Source organism: Lagenorhynchus albirostris, chromosome 21 (genome assembly GCF_949774975.1).
Source record: "Lagenorhynchus albirostris chromosome 21, mLagAlb1.1, whole genome shotgun sequence".
In the NCBI taxonomy this organism is placed as follows: Eukaryota; Metazoa; Chordata; class Mammalia; order Artiodactyla; family Delphinidae; genus Lagenorhynchus; species Lagenorhynchus albirostris.
In genome coordinates this window covers 24473667-24493299 of record NC_083115.1, presented here as the reverse complement: position 1 = coordinate 24493299, position 19633 = coordinate 24473667, and the positions used below count along the sequence as shown (strand labels likewise).

General features: G+C 48.6%; 1 protein-coding gene across 1 annotated transcript in view; it reads right to left on the bottom strand.

The window, feature by feature from the left end:
* The window catches only part of DLGAP2 (DLG associated protein 2), a 146293-nt gene that overhangs the window by 34066 nt on the left and 92594 nt on the right, over positions 1 to 19633 (bottom strand). Inside the window, exons 4-5 of the mRNA XM_060136277.1 lie at positions 19446 to 19593; positions 14310 to 14529 (exon numbers count right to left, since the gene is read on the bottom strand). Coding sequence (XP_059992260.1) covers positions 14310 to 14529; positions 19446 to 19593 — 368 coding nt within the window. The remainder of the gene's footprint in view (positions 1 to 14309; positions 14530 to 19445; positions 19594 to 19633) is intronic.

Genomic DNA, 19633 nt, shown 5'->3' with positions numbered 1-19633 from the left:
TTGAATGTAACAGCGACACTTAAATTCACTGCACTCTTAATTAGAACTTCAAAGATAACAGCATAAAAGGAATTACAGTCATCAAGCCCATGAATGTCTAATGAGAGTTTGGATATTGGAGAAACCAAACCAAAGGCAAAGATTCGACATAAAAGATGAAAGCTATTTTGACACTTTAATTAATGTCAGTCTCAAAACGTACGTGTAAATCAAACAGGACACAGAAGTCTTATCCCACCAGCGTGCACACAGTGGTTTCCCTAAAGTTACAAAAACTTGCCTGGGTCCCCCAAGTTCTGGGGCAACATTGATGGGCTGGTGGCACAGACATCTACCTCGGATGTGTTAATTAGCAAGAAATTATAGTCTAACCAGCATCTAACATCTTGCAGACAGTAAAATGAAGTGATGACAGCTGTTTCACGGTTTGAGACACTTCCTGTTTTCATTTTAAATATTTAAAACTCACTTTGCACAAGAAGAACTTGGATTTTCTGAAAAAAAAAAAAACTGAGAATGAGCCAACTTTTAAGGATGTGAAGAATCAGATAAGTTTCTAAGCACAGAATTCTGAGTGTTCAAGGGCCCAGGCAGTAAACAAAAAACGATAACACAACAGGGAATTGATTATAATGACGGTAAGCGCTGAGCTTACAGAGATCAGCTAACAAGACAAAACGATGAAAACGTACGGGCAGCAGAGGGTGTCTCTCCCCCACCCCCCGCCCAAATCAAGTGTCCAGTGTGACACAACTGTGTCCCGCATCTTTTGAGAATGGGAGGCTTTAAACTTAGATGAAAAAATTTTTTGAAAAGAATGATTTATTTCAGTGGAAAAGCTGACAGACCCATCACAGGGACACAGCTGGGTGACTTGGGTCAATCTGTTCGTGGAGAATTTGCAGATCAAGTAATGGAAGGCGCTGTCCTGTCCTCACAGCAATATGTGGGCTGCTCTTTGTTTCACGTGAATAAAGTCTACATTAAAGCTATGCCAGAATTGTATTTTTACCACCAAGGTGTGGGAGGGGGTCCTTCTTGGGTGGGGTTTTGTTTGATGGTGAAATCATCGATTTTCATGTCTGCTCACGGCAAATAAGGAGTACGCAGCTGTGACCCACTGGAGTTAAAGTATCCAGAGTGACTACACTACTGTCTCTTGACTCAAGGAAAGAAAACGACCTTCCAAGGAAAAAATAAATTAAATGATAAAGCTGATGTTACTTGCAAGGGTGAAATCAACCCGTAACTTCTGAGCTACTGACGCCTACTGATGCTCAGCGTCTAACGAATACATCCTGAATATTGTCTACTTCTCCTGGAAAGTTCCATAAGAAGGTTGGAAGACCCCCCAAACCTCTAATACGGACAACACAGTCACAATCGCAAGGTGACTGCAGTAGCAACAGACACACAGTCATCGATCCTGACGCACAGGACAGGCGTCAGAGGCACCTTCTGTGTGCGCCGTGTTGAGATCAAGCAGTCAGCTGTGCCAATAAATCAGAGCTCCCGGCTGGGGGCTTCCCGGTGACCTTTCTGGGCCTGCTTGAGTCAGTAACCACTAACAGTTTGAGCACGAACAGCTCGTGCGGCCAGGATGCTGGCGGCCACTAGGGGCGTGGAATGGGGTGTAGCGGCTCTGCCTGGACGCAGTGAGACCCTGGCCCTATCCTGGCACCGCTGTCAGCGGCCATGGGGCTCCAGGCCCCGCTCACCTTCTGCAAAGGATGGATCCAACTCCCTTACAAAGCTCGCAGACCCAGCACAAGGACAAATACCGTGCAAACACAATGTGTCTGTGAACTCCTGCTTCGTCCTGGCCATGGAACTATATCTGCTCTGAATTCCCCATTAATAATGGGACCCTGAAAACCAGGGGCCTCTAACAGCGTGAAGGGCTCACTGCAGCCTCCGATCTCCAGGAAATCGTGTCCCTCCCTGGCCTGCAGGAGAGGGTGCATTGAGAGAAGAGGTTGGCATGGAGACTGCACAGTGAGTCATCCCCGAGCCCGGCCCTGAGATAAAACAGGGAGGAGATGAGACATGGACCAAAGTGGCCATTTACTGTGCTTTTCAGACACTGCTGGCAACGTGTCTGTCTGCCAGCTGCCTGCCATTCCTGGGCTCCACCTCCCACCATATTCTTTATTAAAAAGAAAACCTGGCCCTGACACCTGGAGCTGGAAAACAGATGACGCAGAGTCTGTAACGAAGCACAAAGAGGTTCTAAATGAGTCCCCACAAAGGGCTGGTTTGCTGATCCATGCGTCCCTGCATGTTTGCTGGTGACTGCAGTGTGCTGTCAACGTCACATGAAAAGTTTTATTCTCAGCTCTAAACTCGTCACATCAATCACAGAGTGAACACCACCTGCACTGGGAACAGCGCTACCACCTGAGGGCAGCTCAGAGAGAAAAACATCCCTTACTAATTAACCCGTTTGTTCATTGTTTTCATTAAAAACTCAGCAACTATTTCTTCAATGTTTAGCACATTCCAGGCCACGGGGACCCAAGAGTGAGGAAATCCTGGCTTTCCTGGTCTTTTGTCCCGGGAGAGGAGACGCTGAGCCAGACGCATCATTAAAACACACAGGATGCTCGAGGTGACAGACTCCAAGTGCAACTTCATGACATGTTTGTGAAAAGGACCACGATGTGTATAAAACCCAATTGACTTTTCTAGTTTAATATTCAGTTAGCACCAGGTTCATGGCATTATTTTCTTAAAGGAGAGAGAGAAACACAAACATCTCTAAATTCCACACCTACATGTTAATGAATGCATGACTAGAAAAAAAACGCCAACTTAACTGAAGGGAAAAGTGGAATCATTCAAATGGGGCTTCAGAAAAGGAACTCCCTGATCTCCAGTCACGGGCAGGGCCTCTAAGTGCCTGGAGTGTGGGCGGGGCTTGCCGTGGGCGTCCACACCTGCAGGACGGCATCCATCTTTCTTCTCCCTAACCTTTCATATTTGGCTCTGATGAGCACAAATCCAGACTGAGACTAGAAACAGAAGCTTTTCTGCAGCCTGGAAGGTGCCCAGTCAATCAGGCATTTTCCTGCGTCTAACTCTCAGTGGGGAGAAGACTCCACCTGCCCCGGTGGTTCTGCGGATTTGCGCAGTGAACAAAGACATCAGGGCTGCGTGTGAGGCGTCTGGTGGCCGAGGACTGCAGGCAGGAGCTGAAGGGCCACGCAGACCATCCTCGGGAGGGATGGAGGTCCAGCTGCCCACAGCTGCCTCTGTGGCCTCCACCCTCTGGGCACCCTGGGGCTTTGGGCCTCCCTGACGATGGAGCTGACGCCTGACTGAGGACCAGGACAGCTGGGGTCGCTGATCAAGAGCTGAGCTGAGCTGAGCTGGAAGACGCTCTCGGCTTGACGCTGAGGACCCTGGACTCCCAGGGGACCTTCCCGCTGCTGTGACAGGTCTCGCTCATTTCTGCCAGCCTCAGGGCTGCCCACTGAACACATGGAACCTAGCGGGTTCCCCGTTTCAGCCACGCAGGACACCTGTCCATCCTATTGGCTTCAGCACCTGGACCTTGGGTTGTAGGTTTGAGAGAGTGAACGGGTTTCTCTGTTAGCGCTGCTCCCCAGATGCTTGCCGTGTGACGCCAGAATTATGCTGATGGGGGTTTTCTTGGCGGAAGTAGGCATGGAGACCTAGACTTGGAGCAATAGCAATGGAGCCTGTATCTGTCCTTTCCCAAGTACCTCTGCTTCAGAGACTCTGTCCCCATGCTCCTGTCATCTACATACAAGGGATGCAGACGTAGGCTCCGAGCATCCCTTGAGAAGCACACGGCACCTGCCTCTTCAATAACCCCAAGTGCCAAAGTAACTCATTTCCTTTTGCCACCGTCTGCCACCTAGTGCAAGCCTTTCAGAAAATTCCCTCACCGTGACAACTAAGCCTCAGTCTGCAGGAAAGAATATGTGGGAGGAGACTTCTCTGTCCCACGGTTAGGATCTAAGTCCATGCCGTGAATATTCGGAAGAGAAGAGAACTTTGAGCATTTCGTGAATCATAGCCCACTGTGTAATAACTCACCCTAGGGATCAAATGTTAACTACCAAGTATTAGCAGAGAAAATTTGAGCACGGTGATTATCTATTTGCAGAGTGTCCAGAGCTTCTAAATCTATTGCAAATTCTGTTTCCCTTCATTTCATGAAACATCTCTTTAGTACTTTAGAGACATTAGACAAAATAAAAATCTGTGGATTTGATTCCGTTGATTGTGTGACTGATCAAAATGGCAGTGCAGGAAAGACCTGCTATAAATCCATAAACCGATAAAGAAAACACCAACTGTCCATTAGAGAAAGCGATCACAGCACACACAGACAATTTAAAGAACTGGAAAGGTGGCCTTGCCCCATATTTGCCGTATGGGTTTTTCTCCAGGAATTCAGCGGACCTATACCTGTTCATGCCAGAAACGAGCACTGTTCCTTAGCTGGCGAACCTTTCCCTTCTTATGTCTTACACTCATGGTAACACTGGATACGATCAATCAGTTCATTCTTCCTTATCCCTCTCCTTCTTGGCTTCCAAAAAGTAATAAACCGATAAACAGAAGTATAAATGTTCTTTACGATAAATCCGCTGGGAATTTCAAAGCTCTCCCATTATTTGTGTTTCAAAAGCACAGCATGGCTCTGCATCTTAGTGGCTATGTTAGGATGAAATAAATCCAATGTAATTATTTATTTTATAAAGGAATGCTTTACACATATGAATATGTGTTTCCTATGGTCCATAGAACTATTTCCTTACAATGTTTCACTGCCACCTATCTGTCATCTGAAAGGAATCCAGGCAGATATAACCCAAATCCCTAAAACCATAAAACAAGCCCACCATGTATATGTGTGTAGCATTCTACTTTTCTTGGCTTCTGAAAAGGGGTTGAAAGATTAACCTCAACCTCATTCAATCTCTTCCTCCAAACCTGGGAAAGTTAAAATGGCCTAAACAAATTGTTTTGGCCTAATACCTCTACTGAAAATAAATGATAACCAGGCAGCACTAACTATAAAGTCGAGTTTTGAACAGCTCCAGTACCTTTGTAAAGGCAAAAGGAAGTTAGCGGTGGAATTTTTTCATCACTTAAAAAATATTTTGAGCTATGTGTATTTGGCTTTTGGACATCCTCAATGTTAGAGAAAGGCAGTTCCCTCCAATTCAGTTTCTATGCCTGAATAATTCTTACCTTTTCAGGGAATCAACATCAAAATTGGAAGGATCACCTGAAATGATTTTGCAATTAGTGGGCCACTAAGGACCTCTTTTCAGAAGTTCTCAGATGTCATCTGAGGAGTAATTAACAGGCATGGGTTGCTGCCATTCCGGGAAAACCTCTGCACTTGACCTACATTGCAGGATAAAACTTCGGGATATTATTTGTATGTTTTTTCCCACAATCCTTCCCGTTGCAAGCAGCTCTGGGGTCCCTCTCTGCAAAGATTTTGTTGGCGGAAGGTAACTCCAGCTTAACCTTGTCTTGACTTTGGTAAAATCCTAGACTCAACAGAGGTTGCCCAGGGGTCAGCGGGGAGAGGGCAGAGGGCAGAGTTCTGCAGAGAATGGCGGCAGGAGGAGAACCTGTGCGTCTCTGAGAAGCTGAGTCCTGACCATGCAGTGGAGGCCCAAGAACCCTGAGGCCACGCGGAAAGGGACACGGAGACCTTAGGGCAGCGGGTGTCCGTGACCGGGGGCCTCCAGATGGGAGTCCTGGCCTTGTAATGCCCTGGGTTCACCCCAAAATGACCAAGGCTGAATATCAGGACACTCAGAATTGGTATTGAACTGATTTAAAGAAAATAAACTACTGTGTTATTTCTTGCACAGCTAAGTCGTAGGTGATCCACTCACATGTCACACTGAATATCTGATAAAGAAGTTGGTGGGTACCATGAGTTGGTACCGTCCAAAGAAAAACATCGAGAGAAAAAGCGGAACGGGAGGTCTGAGCGAAGGGCTTAGCAGAGGGGGAGTTTAAATACTGAATTTTAAGTGAGTGCAAACTGTTAGTGTAAATAGATATTAATATTTCATACACTGTAAATTCTCAAGTCAACCATTCTTACATTCAACAAATATTTACTGAGTCCTGTACAGCCCAGGTGTACAGAGCAGGAGACTGGGCAACTCGAAACTCAGCTGCAGCAAATCCCAAAGTGCCCAAGTGTGGTCCTGACCTTGGCTAATACTAGGGAATACAGTAACCAAAGATCAACAACACCCCAGAACCATGGGTTTGTGCACTGTCTTGGGCAGGATGTGACAGCCTGTGAGTGGCAGCCTTGCTTAGTAGTGACAGTGGCATTTGTGATCTCCAGCTGCTTTCACCAGAGCCTGGTGGGGTAAGACGTGTCACGTAGCTGCAGGTGCCCGTGTGGCCAGCGCACCATGAAAGACCCCACCCCGAGCACACCTTGGGCCTCCTCGCCCTGCGGTGTTTGCACACATGCTGCTGCTGCTATCAGAAGGCATGTTCTGTGTGACCAGCAGTGAGAGGACAAAGAAACCCTGGGCCTCTCTGGATGCATACCGTCCCCCTGTTGTGTACTGTGCCCTTTGATGCAAACTGAACACTCGTGGGTGGTAAACTCCAGCCCCTGCTCTAGAAGTTTCTGATACAGTGTTTAACAGCCCCTAAAGGTGTCTGCTCTCGTGGCAGTGGAGGAAAGACAGTCAACAGTAAGAGTTAAAATAATTTCTGATATCGATTATCTATAAGGAAACCCAATACTGCAAATACTGAAAACTGCACTAACCGAGCAGAGAAATCCTGCTGTGACACCTGCCGCTGGGCTGTGACCCGTCAGCAGCTCGGTCAAGCCGACACCCTCCTTCTCAGGACAACGTTTTAAATTCAAAAACGAAAATGCAGAGGATTAAAAAGTTACATAAAATATAATCATCAAAATGTTAAAAATGTCTGTGATATGTTCCTGTCCATAAATGCAGTACATGATGAGATCCGGCAACGGGACTAATAACTACTGTAATTTCAAAGCCTGAGGAGCGTAAACGGTGTTTTCAAGATCCCTGCAGGAATCGTAGGGCGACTCTGAACTGACACTCCCGCGCTCTGAGTCAGACGCACTGCTAACGTGAGCGTGTTCCGTAGCATTCCTCACCCAGGGCGTTGTGAGTTACAGTTAGACGTCAGAAAAAATAAAGATCCACTTTTTATCCCAGCTCAGTTCATGTGGCCCCGAATTCCTGGATATATTAGGGACCCCCAGGGGCCCATGGATTCCAGGTTGGGGACCTCAATTCTGGAGCCCGTGGCCTCTGTGGGGAGACTGTTGCCAGCTTCCTTGTTACGGTTTCCTGCAGGGCGTCAGCTGCAGACCCGCCAGGTGAGGATGGGAACCTTCTCCCTGGAACTACATGCCCTTAACCCAGCAGTCAGGATGAGCTCCGGGCCCTGCAGCTCTGTTTCTGCTGAGTCCTGGGCCCTCCCTCAGCCAGTTGACTGTCTCTTGGTTGCTTCTGATGCTGGGCCTCTCACTCCCTCCTTTATGGTGATGGACACTGGCTTCTCTGGCTGCCACCCTCGGTTCTCTTCCTGGACCAGAATTTCACTTGCCCTCCGGCTCAGGCATGCTGACAGCCCTGGTTCACGAGTCACCCATCCAGTGCCAACCCAGTCCCGGCAGCGGGGACACTCTCAGGGACTCACCTGAACCGCCAAGTGGGACTTCTTTTCTCTGATGTCCCCGGGCCCCAGGGGAGGGTGTGGCCCCCAGAAGGTAGCATTTGCTGCCTTGGGTGTGAGCCTGGGCCAGGCATGTCCACAGGGAGCACACTGTCCTGTAGGCCAGCTCCCTGGACGTGCCTAAAACCTGTCACGTGATTGTCGGTAACCGCCGGCTTTCTGAAACGAAGAGTGTTTTCATACTTTTAGATCTACCTGATCGATCATTTTCAAACGTAGCTTATCAACATCTGTGAAAACACCTTTCATCTTAATGAACCCTCCCCCTGCCCCGTGCCCCCAGCCACAAGGACAGAAGATTCTTATCCATCTCGTTAAAGTCCAGGTTTTTGCCAGAGAGAGAGAAGGCCTGCTGGTGAAAATTCTTGTGTAAATACTCTGACCGTTTAAAATACAGAACCTGAAGAAATATTCTTTGGAGATACTGTATTAGTCACGTCTGTCCAGAGAAACAGACCAAGAGAATGTATCCATACATAGAGAAAGAGGTTTATTGTGAGGAATTGGCTCATGTGACTATGGGGGCTGTCAGGACCGGAGGTCTGGGAGGCCTGTCAGCCAGCTGGGAGAGACAGCTGATGGGTAAGTTAAAGTCCGAAGGCCGGCAGGCCCAAGACCCAGGAAAAGCTGATGTTTCAGTTCAAGTTCTAAGGTAGGAAAAAGCAGATTTCCTACAGTCGGGCAGGGGAATCCTCTCCTACTCCGGGGAAGGTCAGCTTTTTGTTCTGTTCAGGCCTTCAACTGATTGGGCACGGCCCACCCACATTAGGGAGGGCAATCTGCTTCACTCAGTCTATTCACTCAAAAGTTAACTTGTCAAAGAAACACCCTCACGGAAACACCCGGAATAACGTTTGACTAAACATGCAAGCCTGGCAAGTTGACACATAAGCTTAACCATCACTGGTATCACACATAGAATTTTCCAACGTTCCTCAGTTGGAAACGCCTTAGTCCTCAACCACTAGTCCAAAGCAAACATCAACCAACCACTAGCAAACAGAATGGGAAAGACAGTGATAGCATAAGACAAACAGGCTTCAGGCAGTCTCCTCTTCCCTTTCTGAACGATGCTTCAAAGGATAATTTTTCTTAAAGGCGAATTCTCCAGAAAATAGAAATACCTAACAGGAAACCATTTTGTGTAAGTCCAAATACACCACATTAAACTGTCAAAGTGTTTCTTGGAAACCATAAGCAAAGAAGAAAAATCTGAAGTTGCAAAAGTAACAAGTGCATTATATTTTTTAGTGCATTTTAAAGATAATGTATGGAAAATTATTAAGTCCAGATAATCAATAAACTCTGTGTACATACAGGACTTTATGGACACATTTCTCTGATTTCCAATGTTAATTCTTTTCTACCTCATCGCAAGGAAAGAAAACTAAATCCTGATGGTGAGTGATTTGATTGAAAAGCATTGCTACACTCTTTCTTCCTGAGAGCAAAATTATTTTCTTTTCGAAGTTCTTAGAATATTTTATAATTTTGTGAATTTAAATAACTTGCTTTAATTTAATGCTTTTTTAACTAACATATTGTAAGAAATAAAAGCCATAGTATCGATGCTTTCTAAACATATTTATGAGAGGATGTAAGTATATGCAAATAGTGAATATAATTTGCTACCGTAGCCTAAATGTCTTGCCATCTCATATCTCTATATCTTTAAAAGGGAAGTACATTTTTTTAATTCTTTATTTTTTTGTGGCCAAGCTCACGGCTTGTGGGCTCTTAGTTCCCCGACCAGGCATTGAACCCGGGCCCTCGGCAGTGAAAGTGTGGAGTCCTAACCACTGGACTGCCAGGGAATTCCCAGTACATTTTAAACATAAATGAAAGTTGGGATTTTTTTGTTTTAGTAAATATGTACTTTTGTTGGAACACATCTGATAGGGGGGATAGGAGGGAAGGAATTAGATGAAGAGCAAATCAGTGAAGGCTTCCTGGAGGAAATGATTCCTGGGTTGACTCTGAAAGCATAGCTAAGAATTAGGCAAAAAAAAAAAAAAAAAAAAAAAAAATCCGAAAAAGCAAATTCTGGTCTCAGCAAATAGGATATGCCAAAGCCCAGAAGTGAGAGACTGTGAGGAGGGGTGAGTGCCAGGCGAGGGGGTGAGAGGGCAGCTGGGGGCCGGGCCGGGTCATCCAGGTCACACACTGAGTGCAGACACTGTCGCCTCGGCTCATGGAAACCACGAAACCATGGGGGTCCCAGGTGGGCAGTGCTGGACCAGGATGAATTTTCAGAAAGTTGGGTGGAGGGTGGGTGAGAAGGCACTTAGGGGACCAGCTGGAGGGCTAAGCAGAGCTCCAGGTAAGCACGGCCAGGTGCGCAGCAAAGAGGGGGACACAGGTGCAGGGGGCGGGCTGCCTGGGAGGCCTGAGGGGTCGGCCCCACAGCGCTTGGATCTCGGCAGGATCCTAAAATCCAGCTGAATGATTCATTCATCCATCCGTTTCTTTATGCGAGCATGAATTCATTTATTGAATCACTGATTATTCAGGGTGTAGGATGTTAAATGTTAAATCTGACTGGTTCACTTCTCCACAAGTTAAACAGTTATTTCTTATAGTGACTGATCACTCCTGCTGTCGTGATGGCCCCATGGAATCCCCAAGGGTCCTGGCTCGAGGAAGGAAGGAGGGTGGGAGTTGGAGGGGACGTCATGGGGGAACAGGCTGGAGTCACGTGGCCAGAGCTTAGGAAGGTGCCTGACTGCACACGATGGAGACTGTCTTGGGAACTGGAAATCATGATGTGTGCTTCAGGGACAAGGTACCATAGAAACATAAACAACCAAATAAAACAAGGTTTATGGCTGTTTCCTGTCGTGCTTTGAATGGATTTTCCCTTCCTTGTAACGACTTCTGGAATCAGTTCTGACATATGCTGAGACAATTTTTGACCCAGAGGAAAATCAGTATAATCTAATTTTATAGAATTTTCCTCCATGATATCAATATCCTTCTCTCCCTAGGAAAATCGGGTGAAATGCATATTGAGACAAGTAAATCTATCTGATAAATCATTTCACAGATGAGAAAGAAACCATGTGTGAAATGAAAGTAGATGTTTTCAAAGCCACTTCATTTAGCGAGAGGACCCTAATCAGTAAGTGGGTTTTTTCGTAACAAGAGAAATAGTGGGATGGAGATACGCCCACGGTTGCAGGTCCCAGGGCTGAGCAGTGGATTCTGGTCCTATTTCAGCTCCCTGGAGATTAGATCGCAAGCGTCTGTTTCAGCTGAATCACCACCGCCTTGAAGAGTTGAGGGAAAAACCGGTGAACTCAAGCCCCCCAAACAAGCAAAACATTTACTAGCAGCATGAACCTGGCAGGGTTGAAAATAGAATGCCTAGCATCAGAAGATCTACAAACAACAAACGCTGGAGAGGGTGTGGAGGAAAGGGAACCCTCTTGCACTGCTGGTGGGAATGTAGATTGACAGAGCCACTATGGAGAACAGTATGGAGGTTCCTTAAAAAACTAAAAATAGAGCAACCATATGACCCGGCAATCCCACTATGGGGTATATACCCTGAGAAAACCATAATTCAAAAAGACACATGCGCCCCCCAATGTTCATTGCAGCATGATTTGCAATAGCCAGGTCATGGAAGCAACCTAAATGCCCATCGACAGACGAATGGATAAAGAAGATGTGGTACGTATATACAATGGAATATTACTCAGCCATAAAAAGGAACGAAATTGGGTCATTTGTAGAGACGTGGATGGACCTAGAGTCTGTCATACAGAGTGAAGTAAGTCAGAAAGAGAAAAATAAATATCATATATTAACGCATATATGTGGAAACTAGAAAAATGGTACAGATGAACCAGTTTGCAAGGCAGAAATAGAGACATAGATGTAGAGAACAAATGTATGGACACCAAGGGGGGAAAGTGGCAGGGGTATGGTGGTGGTGGGATGAATTGGGAGATTGGGATTGACATGTATACACTAATATGTATAAAATAGATAACTAATAAGAACCTGCTGTATAAAAAAATTTAAAAAATAAAGAAAATAGAACGCCTAGTACATATTCTAAAGCTCTTAATGAGGCTTTCATGCATATGGTTGGTATTCAATTATTATTAGAAGAATATTAATACTACATGTTTGCATTCATATAGGTGAGACAACAAAAGAACACCAATTTTCATGTTTCAAGCTCAAAAAGAAACACTTAAATAAATCTTATTCTTCAAAATAATCACCGGGAATGTCTTTGCAAATAATGTTTTTTGGGAATTATTTTCAAAAGCTAATTTTAGAAGTATGAAAGAAAATCAATGTGTCAAAATAATCTCTCTCTCTCTCCACACATACACACACGTCAACCAAGGATAGCTATTAAATGTTATATGATCTTCCAAGCAGTATTTTAACACAAAACCATTGAAACCCTGTTTTTGCCTCTCTGACAGGAGACTCTGAATCTAACTGGAAGTTCAGCTTTAACAGAAAGTGGGCATTTACATTCTGCTCACTTGCATGCTTTTGTTTTTCTACGTTTTTCCAGACAGAGGTTTCTCATTTCTTTGGTATTTTTCACAGTCTTATTAAGTAGGCTACTGTTGCATGCCATCTCAATTCTATTTAGGAAAGAAATATAAATATTCAGTTTACAATGCTTAGAGTAAAACAGGGAAGGGAGGAATTGAGGATTCATCTGCACCTACATTTCTTCAAAAAGGCAACTTGTAATTCGATATCTCAATTATTTCAAGGCAACTCGATATTTCTCCTAAGGCTTTCCATCTCTTCTCTTACTTCCCAGACCATTCCCTAACTCTGCAAGGCACGCCTGCTCTCTGGCTCTACCACAGTCTTGAGGAAACTGTGACTCCATTACTAGGCCAAGATCCAGGAGAAACTTTGAAGAGAAGCATTATGGGTTTTTTTTTTGGTGCATACATGTTGGGAATACAAAAATGTACTTGGTAAAATGATATGTACAGAAGTCAGAATTGTAGTCTGAGCTCTGCACTGGTTCTTGTATTACCTCTATGAAACCTGTTTTATTTCTATTCTCCCTGGAATGACAGCTCTATAAACAATAAAGTCATTTCCCACTAGGTAATTATTGTTTCAAAGCATTTCTGAAGGCCAGGAGAGCTTAATTGTCACTTGCTCACAGGAGACACTCAGCGAATACGTGTGACTATATCAGTAATTACCCCTTAAGTGTGTTTTTATAAACTGCAAGGACGGTAAGACTAGTTGCTTCCCTAAGTTTGCTCATTTTCCACCCCTACGAGGGGCGGACAACAGGGTCCCCAAGGGGTGCAGTCCTGCCACCCGCAAGCCCCCGACGGCCGCCCCTGCAGCCCCGCGTGGCTCCCGCAGGGCCGGGCTTCCCGGCACCCACGGTGACTCCCGGCGTTTCTTCGGAAGGAAGGCCCGGGGCTCAGCCGTCGGAGGGCATCACCACCTCCACCCCGGGCCACAGGACAACATAAAAAGGTCACCGAGGCCCACAGCACTGGGCTCACTCATCCTCAGGCTGACCTAATCAGTTACTCAGAGCTACCACTTCTCTTGGACACCACGGACAGCCGAGCATCTGACAAGCTAACCTGCCCAAGGTCTTAGAGGGATGATGGAGTGGGTTTGAATCTGGTTCGCCTTGCGTCCCACCTACAGGTGCTGTGTGGGACAGCAGAGGTTTACGGCAGCGGCCCGAGGCCTGCAACTTGTCCCAAAGTCGCGCTCACTGTCTTGGCTTCAGACACACCCAGCTCCGTCCATGGCGTGGTGACACGGGCCCTCCCCCGCCCTGGTCCCCAGTGCTGTCACCTGAGCCGGCTTCCCTCCAGTCCTTCCCAGAACTGTCCCTGTTCCCCCTACCCCACACGACCGCAGGTCCAGATCTCACGCTCTTCGCATCACTGCTTGTGCCTGGGCTGCTCGGCTCGGCCTTTCTACACGGCTCGACGACTCTGATGCTGACTGTTTTAGGGGTGTCCCAGGCCATGCTTATTCACTGTGTTGTATAAATAACCATAGTGCAGTGATATTTAGTTTGGGTGGTAAATTTTCAAAGGGGTGGACGTGGTTTTCCCTAAGAACTGAAGGAAACTGTGACCTTGAACCTGCACAGCCCCGAGACGAGTGAATTTACATTAACAATCGATTTGCTCTGCGGCACTGAATCGTGGTTATGGATTTCCTCACCAGGCCACAGAGACTCAGGCTGGACCCGCGCCGAAGGACCCTAGGAGTCATCGCACGTCAGCTGAGGCTTTCCTGCAATCTGTTAATCTTTGGTATTTGAAACACAATCACCATCCAAATTTTCCTATATAAAACTTTATGAAGACTCTCCTTGAGGATTGTAAAGTGCCCTGACAAGCAACAGATTTCATCCTAAGAAGAAGAAAGGTTATCTATGAAAGAAATGTTTCGACACACCATTGCAAACAGGACCATGTCCCAAGCGTAACTGGGAAGTGTCCAAACATTTGCAGGGTGACTTACACCCACTCCTCGCAGGACAGAGGTGGCACATGCCTGTACGTGTCCCCGGAAGGTCAGAGGATGTGCCTTACCTGCCGAGGGTCTAGCAGTTGAGCTGACGTCAGAGGGAATCACCATGGGGATACGTTCATCGTCTTGGGAGTAACCAGCTTGAATGGCTCGGAGGTAACTGTGACTCCGCGTGCGGAAGCCTCCCGGGAGGTCCAGGGCGTCCATGGCCTGAGACTCCACTTCACTGAAGACGGATTCACACACCGACTCGAGCTGCCCATTGACGTCTGCCTCGCTCATCTGCAACGACCGACAGCCCGGGTGACGGCGAGACCCAGCCAAGGTCATCACGGCCACGTTGCAGAAGAAAAGAGAGCACAGGTCACCCCCACCTTCACTTACCATCTTCCATTTTCAGCATAATTAATGTGAAATCAGCACTGGGAATCGTTATGCTTGGGAAACAGCTTATTGTGTTATTTCTTACAAAACACTAAGGAAAACCGCCAACTCCCAAGATGTCCTTGAAAGCCTGTGGACCCCGAGGCAGAACTTTAAAGCATGGCTGGTAGTTACTACCAGCGCAAGAGAGACGGGGAGCTTAAGAGTTTTGCACGCTATTCACAACGTTAGTCTTCCCTCTTTCTCCGTTTCCAGGTGATGCCTTCGCGTCCTGGACTGTTTACAGCTCAGACAACCCCAGGCGTGGAGGCCGTACCCGCGACACTCATGGAAATGGCTCAAGCTATCTCAGCTGCTTCCTCTCAGCGTCCTGGAAACTAGCGCCCAGCTCGGCAATGTGCTCACATCCTTGTCCCAGGAGAGCAGCACAGGCCCGTGTTCGGGACGGTGCCGCTGGGTACACACAGCACGGGTATCACCTAAACTCCGGCGATGCCGTTTCCTTCCTTCAGTCTGGGATGGTAGTGCCTGTGCTTTGTTTGATGGTTCCACAGGTAAAGTCATTATTTTCAAGCCTGAGATTTAATTTCCAGGTAGAGAGTCACCCTGGGAACCTAAACGTTCCAACTGTATTTCAAAAAGAAATGATCAGGCTTTGGCTAGCGGAGGGGTCGTAGGAGGTGTGCACGCGGGGGCCCGACCGTCGGTGAGCTGAGGGCCTGTGTGTGTGCAGCTGATGGCGGGACATGCCTTCTGAGGTTTCTAGGTGGTAACACTTCGTGTGTTTCCCAGGAGCCAAGTCTAGAGGTTTTAAATGGAAACCCAACAAAGTGACATAGAACACTAAGGAAAGGTTAAAGAGCACGGGGTGGGGGAGGGATGGGAATTTTAAGAACGAAAAGCCCCAGTTGGGCAGGTGACCTGCGGCTGCTCCCAGGTCCAGGGTTCGTGGGCAGAGGCGGGGGTGGGCCTGGGTGGCTGGTGTTCGCCCCGTGGTTGGAGGGGACTTGGATGGACGGCCCCGCCCTCACTGCTCCTGTATTTAGGGCCCACCCCCCGGGGGGCACGTACATGTTAACACGGAAGCGTGTGTGGGGATGCTTGCGGTGACCCTGACACGGGAGGGCTGAGGCTCTGGGGGGCGTGGGAAGGTGTGAGTGGAATCAGGGCTCAGGCAGAGGCCACAGACGGGGCTCGTGGAGGGGCCTGGAAACCTGGGCTGGTCTCCCTGCGCAGGCAGACTCTGCCCTCCGACCCCCTCTGCCCCCAGCACCCAGTCGCTCCTCCCAGCCGTGTCCTTACAGCTGCCATGACCTGGTCACTGTCTCAGCCCAGCACGTCCATTAGTCATTCATTCCACTGCTTGAAATGTCACCCACAACTTCCTGAACACCCCCGGTTATGTTGACAGGTAAATAAAAAAGTATTGTTTTAAACACCAAGTTAATCCTTTTCCTCTAATGGTTCAGAGTAAAAGCAGGTAAAAGCATCAGATTTCCCCTTCAATAGGGAAGACGCCTTCTGCCCACCTCTAACTGCAGACTTGGGTATGTGTCCTGGCTTCTACCTGAGATGCTCTACCTGAATCCCCTGCTTTACCTGAGATGCTCTACCTGACTCCCCTGCTTCTACCTGAGATGCTCTACCTGACTCCCCTGCTTCTACCTGAGATTATTCAGGAGCTAGAATAATGGCTCCTTTCCTTTCACTGGACAAATCCCAGTGAGAACAGCCCATGGAGGAAGGTGCTGAGGGGGATTTAAAGGTGGGACTGCTGGCCCGAAGCCCAGGGTAAGAAAGAGAATCTTCAGGTTGTTCAGTCAGAAAAGACCAGAGAAAAATTAATGGGCGACTGCATCACCCGAATGGTCTGAGGGTGTCTGACGTCGGAAAGAGACACACAAATTCAGGGCAAAGACAAATGACGACACCCCACCACGATCGCCTTGGGTGCCTAGTGAGGGAAGTGCATCTGAAACACTCGCACTGGTCTGAAATATGACATTTTCTGGAGTACAACTTCCTTTCAATCTAAGTTTTCCCTTATGTGGAATTATATCAAAAAGGCTCAGATTGTGTTATGTCATTTACGTCAAAGATCCACATTAGACAACCTGAAAAAGCCAGAAACAGTCATGCTGCCAGCGTCCATCAGCTCCAGGACGCAGGATTTCGGTGGATCCCTCCCTTTCTGCAAACCCGTCTGCGCCCGGGAGCTTCTCCATCGGGAAGAGGCACTATCAACCTTGCACGTGCATTCCACAAACGAGTGATGGACATTTCCGTGAGGACCATTCGGCCACTGCTTCCAGCTACAAAACTGATCAGTGAGGTTCTAGAAATGAAGGGGACTTTTTTTTCACCCAAACAAGTAGTTGAGAAGGATCTCAAACTGGTCTTGACAGGAACTGAAATGACCTGTTCTCTGAGAGCTGATTCGTTCACTAGCTTGAGGGAGATTTGGAAAAGTGGGTGTTTTGCTTGGCAACTCAAACCACAGCTCGGGCCCACTGGAAATGTCCCAGGAGGACGTTAAGCCAGTGTGGTAAATAACCAGTGTGGGCTGAAGCAACCAATTTCTTTTGTGAACTATAAACGCAGAAAAGCACTTAAAGTGCTTCTGGAGAATGTGGGCACCGAGAAACCAAAGAAGAGAAAATTGGGAAGATGGTGAGAAAGGTGACTGTCCCGTTGGTAGCAGAGAGGTCGACATACAGCTGGGGGCGGGCTCCTCGGGCGTCAGGATGGATGACAATTCCAGAGCAAGCATGACGGTGAGGGTATGGGGGCCCTGGGACCGTGCGCACAGCTGCTAGGGGTGAAAAATGGGGCAGCCGCTGTGACAAACCATATAGAGTTTCCTCAGAAGGTTGAAACTAGAACTCCTGTCTGATGCAGCAATGCCACTTTGGGGTATACGTGCACAGGAACTGAAAGCAGGGACGTGAACAGACACTTGTACACCCGTGTGCACAGCCGTGTTACTCACAGTAGCCAGGAGGGGGAAGCAACCCAAGTGTCTGTTGATGAACAAACACAATGTGGTCCATTCACACAATGGAACATAATTCAACCTTAAAAAGAAAGCAAATTCTGAAACAGGCGACCGCATGGATGGACCTGGGGGAAAGTGAAATAAACTAGACACAGAAGGACACACACTGTATGAGTCACTCATGGGTCCCTGGAGGACTCAGATCCACAGAGACAGAAAGTAGACGGTGGGGCAGGGGCTGGGGGAGGGGAAAGGGGAGTCAGTGTTCAGTGGGGACAGTGTCAGTTTGGGAAGATGAGAAAGTTCTGCAGATGATGGTGGTGTTTGCCCAACAATGTGAATGTACTTAATGCCACTGAACTGGACACTGAAGAGCGGTTAAGATGGTAAATTTTATGTTATGTATATTTTACCATAATTTTTTTAAAAAAAGGATGCATGACAGAGAGAAGCTACGATCACACGGAAACAGCTTTTCAAAGATGAGAAAAAGATAAGAGACGACGGCAGGACCTGACACGGAGGAAGACAAACGTCCTTCCTTCAGTGAGTGAGGATGCAGGGGGCCCCCCTGCCCCCGTGCGGGTCTCCTGACATCCCCCTGCCCCGGCACCCGTCCTGATGTGCAACAAAGCATCCGCCGCAGCCCTGAGCCTCCCGGGTTCCTGGGAAAAGGGAGCATCGGCAGAATTATCCGAATGGCGGATGAGCAGAAACAAAGTAAACGCAGACTGTCTAGGGACCGTGACCTAGGAGATTCGGCCAGGCGGAGCCTCAGCACAGATGCCGCCCCAGGGGCAACAGGAGCAGCTCGGAGACTCACTCACGCCCTCAGCCTCGGGACCTTTTTTTTTTTTTTTGGCGGTACACGGGCCTCTCACTGTTGTGGCCTCTCCCGTTGCGGAGCACAGGCTCCGGACACGCAGGCTCAGCGCCCATGGCTCACGGGCCCAGCCGCTCCGCGGCATGTGGGATCTTCCCGGACCGGGGCACGAACCCGTGTCCCCTGCATCGGCAGGCGGACTCTCAACCACTGCGCCACCAGGAAGCCCCTCGGGACCGTTTTGTCTTCCCGCCCAGGGAGTGGGCGTAGCTGTTCCGTCCCCAGAGCTTGCCCGCTCCCATGACAATGGCCACATTGTGAATCCCAGGGCGAGACTGAAAATATTCCATCGCACTAGCCATACGTTGGGTCATAGGCACACTGAGAAGCAGGCAGCGGCGTGTACGAAGCGGCGACTAGGATGTGAGGGGTGAGGAGGGCCGGGTCCAGTGGGGAAGAGGGAGAAGGTCTGTAGGGACGCGGCGAGGCCCCCCGGCAGGTCCTCCTCTTCCATCTGGGGCCTCCGTCTCGCTCAAGCAGTAAGAAGCCAAGGGGAAGGTTTGGACACACCTGCCACCTGGCATCTTCAAAGCATAAGGGAGGGTGTGACCTTGCCGGCTTTCCTGGGCTGAGAGGGTGTCTGTCCCCAGAAACACCAGCAAACTTGGGCAGCTGGCGCTGGGAGACCCTGCGTGTCCCCTCGGGGTGGGACCCAGACCCTCCACAGGGGGGGCGTGACACAGGGAAAGAGGCCGCTCAGCACGGAGGGGACGGAGGCCAAGACGGCCAGCTAGTCAGCCACCCCGGCTCAGAGCAGGTGGGAGAAAGAATGACAGAGCCATAAATGCAGCCCCTGCCCCCCGCAATTAACCTTATAATGTTCCCGGGGGTGCAACCAGGCCAGGATGACTCCAGGCTGGAATGTGCGTCTGCTCGCGGCCCGCGGCCCTGGCAGGGGCCGACTCAGGGCGGGGTGGGAGGGCGGAGGGACCCCACCTGGCTGACGCAGCTGGCCTGGCTGAGGGTGCTGACGGCCCGCATGTAGCTCTGGTTCCGGGAGCGGAATTTCGGGGAGCTGTAGTTGGCAGAGGGGTCCAGGCTGTGGCCGGCAGGCCCGTCACTGGCAGCTTGCAGGTAGCTCTGGCTACAGGAAAGACACGGAGAGAAGAGAAGAGGCTTCCGTG